General features: G+C 38.8%; 1 protein-coding gene across 1 annotated transcript in view; it reads right to left on the reverse strand.

Moving 5' to 3' along the window:
* Positions 1-21,288, reverse strand: part of CFAP299 (cilia and flagella associated protein 299) — a 683,777-nt gene that overhangs the window by 8,577 nt on the left and 653,912 nt on the right. Inside the window, exon 5 of the mRNA XM_030888618.2 lies at positions 17,269-17,398. Within this exon, the coding sequence (XP_030744478.1) occupies positions 17,269-17,398 (130 nt within the window). The remainder of the gene's footprint in view (positions 1-17,268; positions 17,399-21,288) is intronic.

Here is a 21,288-nt window from a genome sequence, read left to right on the forward strand (position 1 = left end):
GAAGCAGGGAACTGCTAAGGCAGCTGCACCCGATGCAACCATCACAAAACAAGAGACCCGAGAACTAGAAAGGCGAGGCTCACTACCCATTTATCCCTCCGCCTTTCAATTAGCCCCACATGTGATTATTGGCCAGGTTGGCACAATTAACTAACTCAATCACATTTTGAAAGCAAGGCCTTTCATGGAATGTCATATTTTCAAATGAGGCCCATTTAATTAGGTAGGACTAAAACCCAAACGCCAAACTCACAGCCATTGAGGTGACTCCTACTCATAGCGACCTGATGAAACAGCATAGAAGCTGCCCCGCGACTTTCTGAGACTGCAACGCGGAGTCGAAAGTCCATCCTTCTCCTGCAGAGCAGCTAGTGGGGTTGAATAGCTGACCCTGCAGATAGAAGCCCGATGCATAACCACTACTCTAGCCACTTAAAAGCAAAGGGGGAAAAAAGCCCAAGTTTGACTTTAATTATGGAGACAATTCTTAGAAAGCTTTCCCAGAAAAACTAGCCTAATTCTTGGTAATCTCCCAGAATATATTTGTGTATATCATATAAAAGTCCCTTTATGATATTGGAGATGAGATGAATTTGTCCAAATGTTTGGGAATTTCAGGTAAAATGTGGTCAACAGAGTTGATTCAGATTGATTTCCTACTCTCAGACAATACGGAATTTTAACAGTTTAATTTGAGGTTTCCTCTGAAAACTCCCAGATATAATTTAATTTAATTTAATTTAATGTTTGTTCAGAACTGTAGGGTTTCGGAGTTTACAAATCAAACTTTAAGAGTCCTAAGTAGTGTAATAATTTTCTTGCTGCACTTCTGTAGACAATCAGGCAAATCTAATGCAAGCACTTAGTTATTTCATGGTAAAAATAACTCTAAATTTATTATGATATGAAGGTGAAGGGAGGACTGAAAGACTAAAATGGCCAGAAATAAAACAGTGCATATTTTTTTCTAGCTCTCCTCTGAGTATCCCCATCTCTGAGGTGCATCACAACTTTGTAAATTGTGGAAACTTGAAAATAATGCAAATGATTCCTATTTATGGGGAGGCGCCGGACAGTGTAATGCAAGATACAAGAATAATTTATAAATTATTAGGGGGGCATGGGGGAAAGGGTAGGGGGAAGGGAAGGTGGGGGGGAAGGAAGATGAGCGGATTCCGGGAACCCAGGAGGCAAGAGAATTTTGGGAATGATGAGGGCAACAAATGTATAGATGTGCTTTACACAATTGATCTATGTATTGTGATAAATTGTATGAGCCCCAATAAATTGATTAATTTAAAAAAAAAAAAAAGAGAAAAAAAAATAAAAATAAAAAATAAAAACGAAATGTAATTGTGTTCAGGGGGGAAATGGCTCCTTGATTGACCTGTTTTGCATCTATTTTAAAATTCTTTTGAGAATTCCTTATTCCCTTTTTATGCTTCTGCTCTTTGAGCTCTCCTTTGAATCCGTTGTAACATCTTACTAAAAACAAAAAGAAACCAGTTCCCTTGAGTCACTTCAGATTCACGCAACCCATGTGCTCCGGAGCGGAACCCAGCTCTGTAGCGTTTCCATCGCTGTGATTTTTTTTTCCAGAAGTAGGTCAACCAGCCTTTCTTATGAAAAGCTTCTCGATGGAATTGAACGGGCAGCCTTTGGTCGAGTCACCTAACACTAACCATTTGTGCAACCTAAGGACTCCGAATAGTCCAATGACATCTCAAGCAGCTCTGAGTGACGGTCACACACAACAGAATAAAACCTTCCCTGGTCCTGCTCCATCCTCAAATGACCAGTATGGTTGAGCCTATTGTTGCATCCATTGTTGTTAGGTGTCATCGAGTCCTTTCCAACTCACGCCCTGTGCACAAGAGAAAGACACACTGCCCGGTCCCGTGCCATCCTCACAATTGTTCCCGTGCTAAGGCCCTTGAGGTAGCCGCTGTGCCAATCCTTCTTCTTGACCTGCCTTCTTTATCAAGCATGATGTCTTCCTCCAGAATTGGTCTTTTTTGATGAAGTCTCACCATCCTTGCCTCTAAGGAGCACTTGGGTCATATTATTCCCGAGAAAGATTGGTTTCTCCTTTTAGCAGTCTGGTATTTTCAATATTCTTCTCCAGCACCACAATTCAAAATCATAGATTCTTCTTTTGCATTCCTTATTCAATGTCCAACTTCACCATGCATATAAGGCAATGGCATATACCATGGCTTGGGTCAGGTGCACCGTAATCCTCAAAGCAATGCCTTGCTTTTTAATACTCTGAAGAGGTCTTGTGCAACATATTTATCTAATGCAGCGTATCTACTGATCTCTTGACTACTGTTTCCATAAGCATCGATTATGGATACAAACAAGAACAATTCTTGACGACTTCAATCTTTTCTCCATTTATCCTGATTTTACTTGTTGTTTCAGTTGTGAGGATTTTGGTCTTCTTTATATTGAGTCCTAATCGATACCTAATCGATCCCTGAACTTCATCAGCTAGTGCAAGTCCTCCTTGCTTTGAGCAAACAAGGTCGTGTCATCTGTGTAATGCAGGTTGTTCCTCAGCTTCCTCCAATCCTGATAGCACATTCTTCTTCATATAAGCCAGCTTCTTTTAGGATTTGCTTAGCATACAGGTTGAAAAAGTGTGGTGAGAGGATACAACGCTGTCGCAAACTTTTCCTGATTTTGAGCCACGCAACATTACCTTGGTTTGTGCTCACAACCATTGGTAGAATTGTTAGAATCCATAAAATTAGGGCATTAGTGGGATTGAGCCAGTTCACACCGGTTCAGCATAACGGATACCCAATTCTATATTGAGTTTGGTGAACCTGTTGGTAAAGTGGCTCTTGTAATAAGGATTCTCTCTAAGGTGGCCAGGTGGGAAGCTGCCCAGCTACTGTTGATGAAATACTACATTTTAAGCTTTGTGTTTGTTACTTCAGTAAACAAAAATATATAACACCAAGAGAAAAAGTGCCCAGCAACTTGAGAGTGTGTCACTTGTTTCACTCGTGTTATGCCCCAAATTCTCACACGGTACTATGAGTGAACTACACCATTCCTGGAAGTGTTCAAAGAACGAAATATATTACCAGTACAATTGCTGTAAGTTCAGCAGAAGCAGAAAGGGTGTTTAAAAGATGTACATAAAATGTTCAGAGAAGAAAAGTTGCTTGTTTCTAATATATCCATCACAAAGACTACCTCTAAAGGCATGGGATCCTACATCTACAGTAAAAGGATGGTTAAGGATGAATCACACAACTGTGGATTCTCGGAAAAAGTGAGGAATGTTGAAAGTGAGGATGCTAACCAAGAAGAAATATGGGAATATATTAAATGATAGTTTTATTGTTTTCTGTCAGGTATTATTTAATTTTTTGATTAATATTTTAAAACACTTTCTTTAACCTAACCTAGTTTCATGTGGTTCCTTTATTTTATTTTTTATATTATATTTTATTTTTTAATTGTTTTATTAGGGGCTCATACAACTCATCACAATCCACACATGCATCAATTGTGTAAAGCACATTTGTACATTCATTGCCCTCATCATTCTCAAAACATTTTCTCTCCACTTAAGCCCCCAGCATTAGGTCCTCATTTCCCCCCTCCCTGCCCCCTCATGAGCCCTTGATAATTTATAAATTATTATTTTGTCATATCTTGCCCTGTCCGACGTCTCCCTTCACCCACTTTTCTGTTGTCCGTCCCCCAGGGAGGAGGTCACATGCAGATCCTTGTAATTGGTTCCCCCTTTCCAACCCACTCTCCCTCTACCCTCCCAGTATCACCACTCTCACCACTGGTCCTGAAGGGATCATTCATCCTGGATTCCCTGTGTTTCCAGTTCCTATCTGTACCAGTGTACATCCTCTGGTCTAGCCAGACTTGCAGGGTAGAATTCAGATCATGATAGTGGCAGGGTTATTCCATAATTACTGCATATAAAATTAAAATCCATTTTCTAGGTCAAGAGGAGGCCATTACATTTAAGTTGCATTAGTTTCAATTCATAGAAGCTAAGGCCTGTTAACTGATTTTTAATATATTCCTCAAGGCCCTTTTGATTTTTAGCAGCAGTTAGTTGAGTAAATACTTAATTTATATGTGGTAGGCTTCCAGTTCAGGTATACCAGGTGATTGCTCAGGGGAAAAACATTTAAAAGCTACTAAGTATGTGGGTGTTTGGAGGGTATAATCAACCAAACATTCAGTAATTTGGGCAGCAAAACCAGCAAGTTGGCAAGCCCTCTAATATACTTAATAACTGTGACGGTGCGCTTACAAGAGGTCTCCAAGGAAAACCCAGGAGCCAACAGATCGGTGCTAGTGATTCAGGAAGGATCCCATGCTGCACTGGTCCAGTATTAACTCTATGTTGCAGTGGATTTTGGAGATTTTGCTTAAACGTGTTCTATTTAACTCTCTCTCTCTCTCTCTCTCTCTCTCTCTCTCTCTCTCTCTCTTCAAAAATGTCACGAAAAAGTGTAATGAAAAGAAAATAGATTTTTTTTAAATGAACCTTTCCAAGAGATTAAATTTGAACCATCTGCCCAGAGGAAGTAAGAATGTTATAGACTTCCATTTGGAGGAACAATTTTAAGTCTGTGCCGGATGGGATTTGAAGTTTCAGGTGTTAAGGGAAATTAAGGGTAGGTAATGAACTCAGAGGATCACATTAAAGAGGCAATTAACACCTCTGTTACTAATACTAGCAAGTACTATTGGGGTGGGGAGTTACTTGAGAGGAAAGGATTGGGCAGAGAGGAGCTTTGACAAGGTGCTGCCATATTTTCCCTTCTAATGAACACAGAACAAACAAGAAAGCCAATAAAAACATTACTATGGGTAGAATTTATTTTTCTTTAAAAATCTTGTTGGTGTAAATATCATTAATTTATTGTTGTAAAAATTATAGTTCAGACACTATTTGCTAATTCATTATTTGGTACTTTTAAAAAAATCATTTTCTTAGGGGCTCATACAACTCTTATCACAATCCATACATACATCAATTGTGTCAAGCACATTTGGTACTTATACACTTCAAGGAAACCAATGAAGTCAATCATGTGTAGTTCTGTTTCATATCTTTTGCCATATGTCCCATCCTCATAGAAAAAGGAAGTAGAACTTGAGATATTTGTTTTTAGGATCTTTTCTTTTATACAATAATGGCTACATATGTATTTTTAAAATTAATAGAAGAATTGCTTCTCTCATCCACCCAAAGGTCATCACGGTTGCCCTGGACCAGCACTCTAGGATCAGCAAAGAACCCAGAGGATTAAGTCACCTACAAAGGAAATGCTGCGACCAGAAGCAATTATTCTGTTTCAACCAAAAATAGCATTAGCTCTACATATGTTTTGAGTACCTAAGATCCTAAAATATTTCAAAGCTAACCTCAACAATTTCAGTGGTTACTTTTGGACCTACAATTTATTCCTTTAGCAAATATTTAATGCTCAATTTTCTCATCCCACAGATATTTAATGAGTATCTACATGTACATTCATAGCGATCCTTTAGGACAGAGTAGAACTGAACCTGGGGCTTTCTGGGACTGTACATCTTTCTGGAAGTTGAAAGTTCCATCTTCCTCTCAAGGAGGGGGTAGTAGTTTGGAACTCCTGACCTTGTGATTAGCAGCCCAACATGTAACCCACTATACTACAAGTCCGCATGGACTCAATGGCAGTGAGTGTGAACCACACATGCCGGCACACTGGAGATACAATGAGGAACACACCCAGCAAGGGTTGCTGCCACAGATTTCACAGTTACACATTCCTTCCATGTCTGTGTAAACTTTGGACAAACAGTTTGCAAGGCAATTCTTACTGAGGTAGTGATAGTGAGAATAGGTCCTCCCACCCTGTCTTAATTATATAGGGCTGGATAACAGAAATACCACAAGGGAGGGTGGGGTGGCTTTAGCGAACAGAAATGTATTGTCTCAAAGTTTGAGTCTAAAATTCTGAGATCCAGGCACTACCTCTCAGGGGAGGTTGTCTCTTTATGTCAGTTCTGGGAGATGGTCCTTGAACTTGCACTGTCCCTTTGATGACCTCCATGTGCCATGGCATCTATCTTCCCCTATATCTGCTGGCGACTCTGTCCGAAACCGACCATTTCACCTTGCAAAAGTGATTGACTACAAACACACCCTACCTGAATGCTCTCTTAACAAGACAGAACCAGCTCAATTCCCAAATAGCACAGTTATCGGGCTTAGGATTCAGAAAACAAATTTTTGAGTGATGCAATCCAATGTATAACAGAAGCCCATACTATAGTGATTCAAATAAATGGAGAAAATAGCATCCATGAATAATCTGAAGCATGCAGTGTAAGCATACTTCTATGAAAACCTTTCAGAAGTCTTTGGTGGATTGTCTGTACACTGTTTGGTTGGTTACGACATCTTAAGAATGTGTAATGTAAGTGACTTTAAGAGTGCTGGCTTAAAACGTGGTTTTAAGGGAATGACATTTTATAATAAAATATTTCTATGTAAAGCAATGGTTATCTGATTGAGCTAAGCTTTAGAATCACTATACATACCTAGTGCACAGCACAGATGGATTCATTTGGAATCATCAGGGGTGGCGTATGCGATTCTCATCACTGACTTAGCTAGTGTGAGAATGAAAAAGGACGAGGAAATGTTTTCCAAAATGGACAGAATTGCTCCTCGTCTAGCCACCGTGGGCTCAATTCTAACAAAGAGTTTTGGGAGAATAGTTTGTATTCCAAAGCAGCTCATTTTTTCTGGTGGCACAATTATTATTTGCAAAAAGTAGTCAACATTAGAGGATCCCTTTTCTCTAGAAAGGGTCCACAAGTAGGGCAAACAGTTTGTGCCCAACTGTTAACAAAGAGGCTGGCCATTTGATGGTGAACAAAGGCCTCATGATCTGCTTCTATGAAAACCACAGTCAAGGAAATCCTATGGGGCCATTCCATTTTCTAACACACAGAACGGCATAAAGTAGTATAAACTCAACACGGTGTTTGTTTGCTTGTTTGTTTCTGTTTTGCAGTTTGCACTCTAATACAATCTGCAAAAAGAAAATAATCATGTCCTGCTAAATGGATTACAATGTGTACTGCACATGAGGCACTCATTTTCATTCTGTTTCATCAATTTTCGACATTTAATAGAACTCATACTTCTCAAAGAGTTTTAATGTGTCCTTTTGGGGTGCCCGTTTATCAAGCACATACTTTGGGAATGGCCTCTACTAGATACTACAAAGGCAAAGAAGACTCTCTGACATAAGTTCATGATTTTCATGCAATTGATTTTCAAAAGCCCACCAATGAAATGGAACCAATGGAAAAACGTCAGCTTCTATCAAATGGCTTAGACTTTCTGATACTTAGCCATTTATCCCAAATCATAGCACAAATGCCATAGATTCTCACTGAACTGTGAGGTAACAAAAAGAAATAAAAATCCAAGTGCTTGGTACTATAGCTTGAGTTCAACTTTTCTTTCAGAAGGTCACCGCCATTACTCTCCTTTCTACATCTTATCTCAGCCATGATTGCGTATTTGTATCCCCTAGAGAGCTATTTTGAACCAGCCTCACCTTCCACCCTGGACCAACTCAATAGAAATCAGTGGAGGAAAGACCAAAGCCTCTCAGATTTCACAGCTAGCCCAGGTGGAGAAACAAAATCTTACCAAGATACTTGTCATCCAGGAGCAGTGCACCTCACTCTCACTCCAGTCTCCCAGCCCCCACGCGTACCCCTCTCACACACTGGAATGAGATCTTTTGGTTACTTTTTAGGAGGTAGGAAATCTCTAAATTCTGACTTATTCATCTGGATGATCAGGTAGATGCAGTATGATAAACTCAGAAATGGGTTAGCTAGAGCAGGGCCTCTATTTCTAGATATACCACAGGGGAAGATGAGGCATTCTAAGCACTCCCTCAATGCAAAAACACTCTGTTCTATTGAACAGGCATTCCATGATGCTCACCTTCCCCACATGATTGCTGAAGACAAAGTTGGGGCAGAAGCAAATGTGGTGACGAAAGCTGATGGTGTCCAGCTATCAAAAGATACAGCATCTGGGGTCTTAAAGGTTTGAAGGTAAACAAGTGGCCATCTAGCTCAGAAGCAACAAAGTCCACATGTCCAGCACCCAGCCTGTGTGATCACGAGGTGTTGAAGGGATTAGGTATCAGGCATCATCAGAACAAAAAATCATATCATTGCGAATGAGGGGAGGGCAGAGTGAAGACTCAAATTCCATCTGTAGGCAACTAGAAATCCCCTTACAGAAGGGTCATGGTGAGGTGACAAGCCAGTCAGGGTGCAGTATAACAATGATGAAACATACAACTTTCCTCTAGCTCTTTAATGCTTCTTCCCCCAACTATCATGATCCCAATTCTACCTTACAAATCCAGCTAGACCTGAGGATGTACACTGGTACAGACAAGAACTGGAAACACAGGGAATCCAGGACAGATGAACCCCTCAGGACCAATAATGAGAGTAGCAATAACAGGAGGCTATGGGTAAGGTGGGGTAAAAAGGGGGAACCAATCACAAGGATCTACATATAACCCCCTCTCTGAGTGACGGACAACAGAAAAGTAAGTGAAGGGAAGCATTGGACAGTGTAAGACATGACAAAATAATAATAATTTATAAATTATCAAGGGTTCATGAGGGAGGGGGGCAAAGAGGGAGGAGGGCAAGAAGGGAGGAGGAAAATGAGGAGCAGAACCAAGGGCTCAAGTAGAAAGAAAATGTTTTGAGAATGATGATGGCAACAAATGTACATATGTGCTTGACACAATGGATGTATGTATGGATTGTGATACGAGTTGTATGAGTCCCCAATAAAATGATTTAAAAAAACAACAACAACAAAGATATTTGTTGAAAATATTAGAAATTGAAAAAAAAGAAACTTAATATGTTAGCTTGATGTGATTGAACTATGGAATAATATGATATCTGTATTCGCTCCCAATAAAAATGTTTTGGAAGAAACAAACAAAAAAAGAATTTAATCTGTACAAGTTAACAATTCATGTATTGTGATGCATAGCTAGCCTATACTTGTGTAATATTTTCTCATCAATATTTTACTTATTTTATTTTAATAAATCATTTTATTCAGGGCTCTTACAGCTCTTAAAAAAAACCTTCCAGACTAGGAAACCCAAAGGGGCAGTTCTACTCTGTTTAATAGGCTCTCTATGAGCTGGACTCCACTAGACAGCAGTGAATTGAGTTGTTCCCCTCCTGAACTATTGTTAGGCTATCACTGTCTCCAGTGCTTCTTCCGTAGTCTAATTCCTCAGCATCATTTTTAACCTCCTGTTTCCCTGTACACCCTCCCTTCCTGGTTATCCGCCTGTTTCGATGAAGTCCAGCCCAAGATGATTAACAGTCTTGGATTCAAGGCTTCTCATGATCTTTTCAGACTTAATTCCCACTCCACTCCTTCTCCAAACCAATGCAACAGGCAAATGGATATATTTAGGTTTTCTTGTCCCTGTTCCACTCTCATCAATTTTATCTTTAAAGACATTTCCTCCCTGATATTATTCACCACTGCCTCTCTATGAGTTTAATTCCTTATGCTTCCCTCCCCACTAAGGTGAGGGGACTTTGAAAAGTTTGTTGAAAGATTCCATCCTCTTTTAATTTCCCTTTTCTAAGAAGTTGTTGAAGCCCACGCCCTGGTGATGTAGTAGGTTATGCGCTGGGATGCTAAAGGTAGACACCAGTTCTAAATCACCAGCCATTCTGCTGGAGAAAGAATAGACTTTCTCCTCTTGTAAAAATGTCCCAGTTCTACTCTGTTTTATGGGGTGCTCTGAGTGGGGTCAGCTCCACGCCAGTGAGTTGAGTTGAGTTGTGCACTCTACTCATTATCAACCACCCTCACTCGTTTCTTCCCCATCCTCTCTTCAGATAAAAATTCATGTCTTCTTCTACTGAATTCCAAACACATCGTTCCTTGGTTATGTATCATTTTCTGCTTTCTATTGCAATTCTGTATTTTACATTCCTGATTTCCCTAAGTATAATGAAAGCATTTAGAGGGCAAAGTGTTGATATCTTGTTCATCTTTATGTCTCTCATGCTGTCTCTTAATATTTGAGTTTCAGCTCCATTGCAAGCTTCTATTAACCGTTCACTTTTGACCTTGAGAAAGTAATTAAACCAGTTTGAGTCAGATTTTTGTGTGTGTGAGTCAAAAACATGTTCTAATTCACCAGTCTTAATTTGCGGTATCTTAAATTACATATTTCTGGGACTGCACAAGCTCGCTTGAGAACACAGACCAAAATAAAGATTTCTAAATGACCTCTACAAAACCTAAAAATAGGCAATGCTAGCTGCTTCCACTGATAAATTTCTCTAAATTTGTTTTCTGACTTAGTTGGATTAACAGAGAATAAAAATGGCGATCATAGTTCTTGCCCTCCCTGCTGCATTAAGTATCCATGGCACAATCTCAATTTCTAATGAATGTAGCATTGTTTTTGTGTGTATTTTGAGGAAGTAGTTCATCATTTATGAGTGTTTGTTGAGTATCTTATAACCAGGAAAATTTTTCCAAGCTATGGGTGCTCACAATCTTTTAATGAATTGGGGATGGAGAATATCATAATTAAGAAATAATTTTATTTTAACAACGGACTCTCTTATTAGTAGTAGATCATGTAGATTTTAGACCTCCAATGTTATGGTAAAATTCAAAGCAAACTTTCCCATGGTAATGTTTCTTAAGTGTAAAAGAACTCCCCCCCACCTCTTTTTTCATTTGTCCAGAAAATGTAGGAGAGTGAGTACAAAGTGCTTCCACACAGTCTTTCTAAAGATAATACACTGGAAACATTTTGGTGGGTGTGAATCACTCCGACAAGCATTCTTCACTCAAAAATAGAAACTTGCCTTATTTATTCCAGATGTCTTACAGCTGGAGGGAAGTTAAAGTCAGTGGCCCTGTTTTCAATGCAACCAAACTCTTACTGCATTTGGAATTTCTTAACCAATGAACTTAGGTTACTTGTTCTAAGACCCACACAAATTTCTATCTCTTTTCCCCCTACTGTTACCATTCACAAACAACTGTGTTTCATGAGAACCATGTTCTAGAATTTATGCGTCTACATCTGTGCTGCACAAAGGAAACACATCCTGTTTATCACAGTTTCTACCTTTCCTTTATCTTCTCTTAGGCACCTGGGATTTCAAAGGCAGTGTTTAAAGCAAAGAAAAACCAGACTTGAATTGTATTTTTTAAAACTATTTTATAGCATCTTAAAGATGAAGTTACGTGGGGGTGTTCATTTTAGAAGGGATTTCAATGCATTTTACTATGGAAAAATTTTTATGATGAAATCTTATTCTTGTCATTATACATTTATAGCTATGGTGTTGGACATCAGGGAGAAGATATAGTACGTGGTAGAGTTAAAGGGGAGCGAAAAAGAGAAAGGTCTTTTACAGGGTGGATTGACAGTATGGGTGCAACAATGGGCTCAAACATATCAACAATTGTGAGCTGGCCCAGGACCAGGTGGGATCACTAGGAGCTAGAACGGAGTGAATGGCACCTAACCACCACCACCACCACATGTTGGATGTATGAAGAATATTAGGGTCATGGATCTTTGAATGAGCTGCAAAAGTATTCAGGAGATAAACATGTTAATGACATGTTTCCCATAAAATAATGAATGCTGGTGCATTCATATCTGAGGATGCAATGGCAGAGATGGTGTCCTTTATAGAGAAGTGTTTCTAAAAGTATGGCTGAAAGACAATCTGTAGAGAATCACTGCGGTTGCTAATTAAAACTAAGTATTTCTGAGACCAGTTGAATCAGAGGCTCTGTGAATTGGCCCTGAGGTTTTAGAGGGACCCTGGAGGTCAGAAACAAAGAACAGACTAATGTTCCCTTGTGAACATTAAAACCTGGGGAAGATAAATGCATTTTTCAAGTACATGTAAACAGTCAGACCTTTGTTTATTGTTATTGATGAACATTGGTTTTCCAGTGTGTATGATCTTAATTTTCAAAAAGTTAAATTTAAAATACCATTCAAAGAAATATATAAATATTCAAATACCATTAAGAATCTAATCCACTCATTGCTGCTTTGCCACTCATTAACTTAGTTCTTGTTCTTTTTCTAAGACTTACAAAACCTTTTCTACAAATTTCACCATGACTTTAAAAAAAATCATAATACAATTCTTCCGGGAAAAGGAAATGCTATATTTTAATGTATTGTTGACTAAGTCCTTGAAATGTCCATGACATTATTTTTGAGCTGAGGATTTTAAAGTTTTTTTTAACTGTGTTCAATTAATAGTTAATGTTCAATAATGATTCCCCAAGAGACAATAAAATAGCAAATCTATGACATATATTGAAATCTATGACATATATTGAAATCTATGTATGCTATTAGTTAACTATTAGAATTATAAGAAAATTTTATAGCTGATTTCCACAATTTAATCAAGCTATTAAAGGGCTGTAGTGCAATGATTAAAGCATTCAGCTTCTAACTGGTTCAAACCGATCAGCTGCTTTGTGGAATACAAATATTTCAATCTGTTTCTGTAAATATTCCAGCCTCAGAAATCCTGTGTGGAAGTTCTGTTCTATCGGTAAAGACGTTATGATTCAGAATTGACTTGATGGCAATGGATTTTATTTGTATTCATGAAACAATTAACAATTATGTATTTTTTTCATGTATGATGGAGTTTCAAAAATTTGTGGAAAACATAACAGAAGATAATTTAAAAAGTCAACAAGTTTTGAAGTCCCCTCATATGGAATTTAGCCTTCTAAAAATACGAGTCTGTGAATTTCTCCTATTAAACTTTCTGTACTTTTCCTGAATCAATCAAATATTGACACCATTTGTGAGAATCAAAAAGGGGACATAGTAGAGAGAAAGCACACAGGGGAACTTATCTGACATTCCTAGATACATAAGAAGAGACTGTAAACACATTCTGACCTAGTCCCCTAATTTTGCTAAAACAAACGTGAGAACTTAATGTTCATTTCAAGGAGGTAGTATTGTGTCAGAAACTACTAGCTGTCTACCAAAACTACTTTTTTTCTTTTGTTAGGAACCCCCATTTTTAGCTGGGTGTATAGGCACCTGAATACAGATCATATTACTCAGACTTTGATATAGCTATATATGACCATATATGACCATGTGACTAAACTCTAAAATCATAGCCATATGGCAGTTTTGGGGAACCTTCTAGAACCCTTTAGAAACCAAATAATTTTCTGCTTTGAACTTTTTGCTGGAGCCATGTGTTTTCAGTAGCTAATAGCATTTCAAATATCATGAAAAAAATTGAGAACTCCATCTACTTTGATATGATTAGTGGGCCATGCATGTCCTGAGGAATCTGATGCAAGTGATGGTGCAGTGAAGCCCATTTCTTGAGTCATTCGCCTATTGTGCTGGTTCCTGCCAGGAGCTCTCCCTCTCTCTCTCTCTCTCTCTCTCACTGCTGTTAACTTGCTTCTGCCCCATAGTGACCCTATGAAGATAGCGTGCACTAAAAGTGAAACAGCTGTCTCTCACTAAACGTCAGAGGTGGAACTCATATGGGCAACGAGGTCATGCTCTTTGTGTCCTTCACCCTATTCTCTATGTTACATTTGCTATGTGGTAGTTTTAATGAGAGAGCCAATTTGGCTCATGAGGACGAGGACCATCTGGTTCAAGGCAACTGTGTGAGCTGCCATACCAACATGAAATTGCCAATATCAAGACTCATGTGTGTAAGCCACTGTGTAGGGCTTCTAATGTATGCATCTGATTCTAATTGCGTATGATAATTCATTTCCTGCTATACTGTTTAACCACGGTCTGGAAGTTTCTAATATCTGCAGCTGAATCTGATTGCAGATGATAATTAATTTCCTGCTATGGAATTATATTCATTTTTTCTTTGAACGTATAGTTATTGATCCCCCTCATGAGCAAGGAGCTATAATAAATGAATATTAAAGAGTATATACTATGGTTGGAAAAGTTTTTAGACTCCGACTCCTCTTTTCTTTGGGTCTGTCACTGTCCATAACTCATATGTATAACATAATTTCTGTTTCTTTCACTCTAAAGATTTTTTCCCTTTAGATTCTCAATTTTTGAATGGATACTTTAATATATAAAAGATTAAACAAAAGAATTGAAACACCTCCAAAACACTACTTTCCATAAAATTTTAGCCTTTTTTTCTAGCCATGTCAACTCATGGCTAAAATCAATCAACATTCAAGCAGTCTTAAAAATAGATAAGGCGTATACATCTGTCCTTAAAAATGGAAGTGCCCGGGGAAATACATCTTTATAATACTGTAATAAATGTGTTTAAATATCAGGGCGGTGGTGGTAGGCGCCATAGTGTGAGTTCTGTTTCCTAGTGCTGCCGACTGCAGTGACTGTGTCAACCTACCTTGTTGTCTCCCCCTTTTTGCTCACTTTGACTTTACTAAGCAGAATGTCCTACTCCAGGGATGGTCTCTCCTGATGACAGGTCCACTGTACCTCTGATGGAGTCTCACCATCCTTGTGTCGAAGGGGAATTCTAGCAGTACCAGCACAGTTGTGTTCATTCTTCTGCAGGCCCTCTCTATTTAATCTTCGTTGTCAACACTGTAATCCAATCTTCCTGATTCGTTACCCAGTGTTTGAACTCGTGGAAGGTGACTGAAAACACTATGGCTCGGGTCAGGTGCACAGTAGTTTTCAGATTATCCTTTTCATTTTGTAACACTTTACAGAGATCTTTTGTAGCAGATTTGTGCCATGACATACATCGTCTGATTGCCTGACAATAGCTTCCAAGTCCCTTTTTTGTGGATCAAAGAAAACTGAAATGATGGCACCGTCAAAGTCTTCTCTTTTTATTGTAGGGTTGCTTAATGTACTAGTTGTGAGTATTTTTGGTTTTGCTTTCTTTCTTTCTTTTTAGGGGGCGTGGCCCTTATTGCGGTTTTGCTTTCTATGTTAAGCTGTAATCTATACCGAAGACAGTAGTCTTTGATCAACAGTAAATGATTCAGATCCTCTTCCCTTTGAGCAACCAAGGTTGTTTCACCTGAATGTGGCAGGTTGTTAATGAGTCTTCTGCCAACCCTGCTGCCACATTCTTCTTCATATGGTTCAGTTTCTTGGATTATTTTATTAGCATACATATTGAATGATTATGGCTCCGTAATACAATGCTTTTTTTTGACAATTCAACCCACTGACATTGATTCAATTACTGTTAGAATTTTTGAGCCTGAAAATATTTATAGAAATAGATAGCCTAACATTCCTTCTGTGAAATGGCTACTGGGTTTGAACCACTGACTTTGTGTCTAAAGTTGAAACTTCCCCAAGAGCATCACTGAGGATTCTGTTGTTTCTGCTTTTGAATCTCAATTCAATTTGTCCCCAAACTCTTCATTATTATTTCTGTGATAGTTGGAATATGTGTCAATTTATCTAGGCCAGGATTTTCAGTAGATTTGAAATTGAGACCTAATACTCTCCCCTGATGTAACTTAACACAGTATAAGCAACTGGGATCTGCTTGGATTAGCTAAACAGTTGTGTGAAGATTAGAATAAAAGGAAACCTTCTTACTCAGTTCAGAAGTGAAAGAAAAAGTCCTTTATACAAGTGAAAGAAAAAGTCCTCAGTGGTTGGGGGGGGTGGGTTGCCTACTTCCTATATAAGTGGATGCTGTGGGGAAGCTTGTTTTATTTTTCCTGGCTCTGGATCTTACATCTGGCTCAGCTACCACTGGTTCTTTGAACTTGAGCCAGCAGTCTTTTATATTGCCTGCCTGTCCTGGAAACCAGCAGTGGCCTGCCATCAAATCTGCTATCTGACCTGGTGAGTTAATTTACCTCTGACTTGGACACATTTGCTTCTGGTGTTCCTACCATTCTTGGGTTCATTAAATACCCAAACTACTTGTGTAAGAAGAAGATACACACACACATATACAGGTATATATACATATATGTGTGTGTCAATCACAGTCAGTAATAAATGTACATATTTATTATGATGATCAATAATATGCTAAATCCTTCAATAGTTCAATCACATCCAGCAGAAATGTACATTTGCTACCACAGTTTCCAAAGATTATTTTTCTATATGGACCCCTTGACAATGTCACCTTTTCACCCTACCCCTACCTCTATGTCCCCCTCCCGCCAAAATCCTTATTCCACTGGCTGACTCTGTAGGTTCATTGGTCTTTTTTTCATAGACTAAAAAATGAAAACCATATACTGCAACTTCAAGAGGGTGAACCCCAATGATATAACTCTTCTGAGACATCCCCTAATATGTGCAATCATAAATCAAACAGAACAGTCCAACCACCAAATACATAAAGTTTTGGAAACAAGATCAGGTCCAGCATGCATCATAGCGGGAATCTGCTGACAAGCTTTGACTGTTCAAGTCAGGCTTCTGCCTTTGGCCTTCTGCACTGAACTCACCAATGCACTCTGTTGAGTGATCACTCTCCTCCTATCCCTCCATGGTGGAGAGAGGGAGCTCACCAGAGGCTTATTTCCTACATCATTACACCAATGAATCTTGGCCTCCCATTGTCATCCGTAGCCTTCTGCAAACCAGATTCCTAGTCTTTGGGCTCTGAGACTAATCCCTCCCTTCAATTTTGGATGATATATTTCACAGTCCTTCGGTGACTGACAATGGCATGCTTCCCCACCTTCAGGAAGGAAACATGGAGGGAAGGGTGCTATAGCAAAATGTAGCAAAGAAATTAGATAGTTCCCGGCCATCAGGTAAAATAGCATCTGGGGTCTTAAAGGGTTATCTCCAAACAAGCAGCCATCTAAGTGAGATATCAACTAAGAAGCTTAATGCCTTAACATCCAGCTTAACCTCTGACCCAGGGACTTGCAACTGGACTCCACCTGCTTGCTACCACAATTGTGTGAGCCATTTTCTTGATATAAAGTCCCCTCTCTTTTAATATAGTCATTGGTTTTGCTTCTGTAGAGAACAGAGCCTAACACAATTCCTAATTATTACTATTTACAATTTTTAAATATAGAGATTTTTCAATATTTCATTTTTCTCACTTCTAAATTAAAAAAAATTAAGAGTATCAAATATTTAATACATATTTGAATAATGATGTAAATATAATCCAGTTGTAAAGAGACCTTTGGTGAAAAATAAAAATTACCTTGGGATCCACATTGAGAATTTTTCTATCTCTTTTGTATTTGAAGAGTAAACCTTCTGGATTGTCAGCAATCACTTGATAATTGGGGCTTGAATTCCAGACAGCAATATGACTATCCCAGTTGTAAAAGCTATAAATAAATATTTATAAAGTCAATTAGTATAATACACTAAATTAACACATGGAGAGCAACACAGTCCCTATGATCATAAGAAATCAACTGAAATAAAATTTCTGCATAAAACTTTCAGCTAGTTTCAAGTTAATTCCTTCCTTGCAGGCTCTGTTTCTCAAGAATATGTTGATTATTGTTTTTGGTGTTTTTATAAATGTGATCTTTAAACATCTTCAAGTGAACATCTAAGAAGGAGAGCACCAGACAAATACGCACTTGGGCTTGGATGTAGGACATCGTCCTGATGATAAGCTGCATAAAACTTTTTAAAAAATTGGTGAGTCATTACTATGAAATATCAAAAGTTAGAAATTACCTGCATTTATTTAATTCAATTCCCCTGACCCTAGGTTGTTTTGTTTTGTTCTCTATTATTCTATTTCTTCCTTTTCACATAATGGGTTTTATGGCTTACACTCACCCTGAATTTTGCTGTTGTGTGAGGTAAGAAATTAAAAAAATAATATTAAGAGCATCTTGCAATTATCAAAAATGTAGTCCATTGACCTTCATAATTTTTGTTGCTCAGAAAGGATTGCTCACTAGGATTATATACATTTCTATTACTGGCTGGGAGCACATTAGTAAGAACTGTCGCTTTTCTTCCCCTACTACACTTTCTATGGCTATGGCACACAGTGCCTGCTTTCTGAGGCAAAGTTTTTAAAAGTGATTTTTCAAACATCTGTGCAAAGGATTGAGGAGAACAGTTGAGCAATCATAGCCCATTGTAAGTCTTTTCATTGGCTGAACTCAAAGTTGAACTTTATCAAGTCAGACTTCCTCTCTGAAGTACTAACTATAGTACTTCCTGGTGACACCTTCAATCCCATGGCAAAGGTATTACGGACCAAAGTGACCATGCAACCCAGTTGGGCTTTGCATTTCAGTGTAATCTACAGTAATGAAGATCACTTGACCTTCATCATACTGGTCAGAAGTTGGCTAATTTAAAATGAGTGACATGGGTGTGATTATTAACTTCACATATGTGCCTAAGTGATTATTTATGAGATAGATTCAGATAATCCCCAACTACTGTTGGAGTCATACTTATGCCTGGAGGGGCATTATTTAATATCACTCATTCCTATCTTGTTGTTCAGACTTCAAATTAAAATCTCTATTGAGGGCATGGCACCCCATCAAACTCGACCTGAAAACACTCCTAAAGGTCAACAAACAGACCTTGAACTATTCACAGGGTTTTCTTTTTTTTGTCATTGGTTTGTTGTTGTTGTTTTGTTTTGCTCTGTCTTGTTTTTGTGCATATTATTATCTCTGCAGGTCTATCTGTATAAGAGAGGCTGGATAAACAAACTGGAGGAGAAAACAATGGACCGATGGTTCCAGGGGGACATGGGAGAGGGAGATATGGGGGATAGGAAATGGTGTTAACAATCCCAGGGACAAGGGAACAAGAAGTGATCCAAATCGGTGGTGAGGAGGGTGTAAGAGGCCTGGGAGGGCTTGATCAATGGCAATGTAACCGAGAGGAATTACTGAAACCCAAATGAAGGCTGAGCATGATAGTGGGACAAGAGGGAAGTAAAAGGAAATAGAGGAAAGAACTAGGAGGCAAAGGGCATTTATAGAGGTCTAAATACAGGCATATACATATGTAAATATATTTATATATGATGCGAAAATCAATCTATGTGCATATATTTATAAGTTTAGTATTACGGTAGCAGATGGACATTGGGCCTCTACTCAAGTACTCCTTCAATGCAAGAACACTTTGTTCTATTAAATTGGCATTCTATGATGCTCACCTTACCAACATGATCACTGAAGACAAATGTGTGCATAAGCAAATGTGGTGAAGAAAGCTGATGGTGCCCGGCTATCAAAAGATATAGCATCTGGTGTCTTAAAAGCTTGAAGGTATACAAGTGGCCATCTACCTGAGAAACAACATAGCCCACATGGAAGCACACCAGACTGTGTGATCATGAGGTGTCAAAGGGATCAGGTATCAGGAATCAAAGAACACAAAATCAAATCATTGTAAATGAGTTGGAGTGTGGAGTGTGGACCCTAAGCCCATCTACAGGCAACTGGACATCCCCTTACAGAAGGGTCGTGGGGAGGAGATGAGCCAGTCAGGGTGCAGTATAGCATGGATGAAACATACAACTTTCCTCTAGTTCTTAAATGCTTCTCCCCCCACCCCCCACTAACATGATCCCAATTTTACCTTAAAAATCTGGCTAGACCAGAGGATGTACATAGGTACAGATAAGATATGGAAACAAAGGGAATCCAAGACAAATGAACCCCTCAGGACCACTGTTAAGAGTGCTGATACTGGGAAGGTGGATGGAAGTTGGGGTAGAAAGGGGGAACTGATTACAAAGATCTACATATCACCCCGTCCCTGGGGGACAGACAAGAGAAAAGTGGGTGAAGGGAGATGTGGGACAGTGTAAGACATAACAAAATAATAATAATTTATACATTATCAAGGGTTCGTGAGGGTGGGGGCCATCCGGGGAGTGAGGGGAAAATGAAACCAAGGGCTCAAGTAGAAAGCAAATGTTTTGAGAATGATGAGGGCAACAAATAAATGTACAAATGTGCTTGATACAATGGAAGGATGTATGGATTGTGTTGAGTTGCATGAGCCCCCAATAAAATGATTTTTTAAAAATCTATATAGAAACATAGGTCTTGTGTGTGTGTGTGTGTGTGTGTGTGTGTGTCTTACTATACATAATAATTTGCATGGCATGCAGTAGTTCTTATGAAGCAATTTGGGTTGTTTGTCAGTACTCTGATCTTCCTAAGCAGTGATGAAAGCTAGGCTTCGTTTCACAAATCAGTTATGATCGGTAATCATAATTATTGCTAATAAATTTAACTAATATTTACTTAATAGTTAACATGGACCAAGTTCTGATGTGAATCTGATGAGCCTACCCATATGATTTAATTTTATCATTTACTCTAAGAAGTAGGTGATATTATATAATTGTTATAACACAGCATAAGCAGGAATATAGACTATGGTTTACATACAGAGCTGACTGGGAAATGGCAGCACACATGAGTCCCCTAACCCCAGAACCTACTGGGTCAAACACATGTGCTCTATTTTCTCCACTTGCTCTTGCTGTGGCTCTTGGAAGTATAACAATAATGCTAACCACTTGCCAAAAATGCAAATTCTCAAGTTATTCTTGGGCATAACTCAAAATACTGCAGTCTCCATTGCAGTATGGCTTTGTGACAGAGTTTTAGCCAACAGGATATGAGCAGAAGCAAAATATGACACTTACAGCACAGGTCACAAACATCTACCTTTTCCCTATCTAGACAACTAGAATGGAGATGAAAACTGTTAAAGCTATGGATTGAAGATAGTTTGGCTTTTGTAATGCATGGGAACAAAAGAGTTGAGGTCACTGAGAAGAAACTGCTTTGAATGATTGACATTGACATTCTTATCACCAGTCTGCCAGTTTGTTGTACTATGGTGGTTTTCACGTTGCTGTGATGTAGAAGCCACATCATCAATGTTTTGAATGCCAGTAGAGCCGTTTAAGGTGAAAAGGTTTCAGTGGACCTTCCAGACTAAGAACAGGGCAGGAAGAAGGAAAAGGTTGTCCACTTCTGAGGGATTAGCCACTGACGACTTTATGAACAGCAGGCGAACACTGTTGGATGCACTGAAAACCTGAAGGAGAGCAGCAGAATATTGTCAGGTTCAGTATCAGAAGATGAGCCACTCAGGTTGGAAGACACTTAAAAGGTCAGCGAGGAAAAACTGCCTTCTCAAAGTAGAGTTGACCATCCTAACGTGGATGGAGTAAAGCACGGGAGACTTTCAGTTGCGGATGGGC

This window comes from Echinops telfairi, unplaced genomic scaffold (assembly GCF_000313985.2).
Source record: "Echinops telfairi isolate 266 unplaced genomic scaffold, ASM31398v2 ScPeMD7_7468;HRSCAF=8506_0, whole genome shotgun sequence".
NCBI lineage: Eukaryota > Metazoa > Chordata > Mammalia > Afrosoricida > Tenrecidae > Echinops > Echinops telfairi.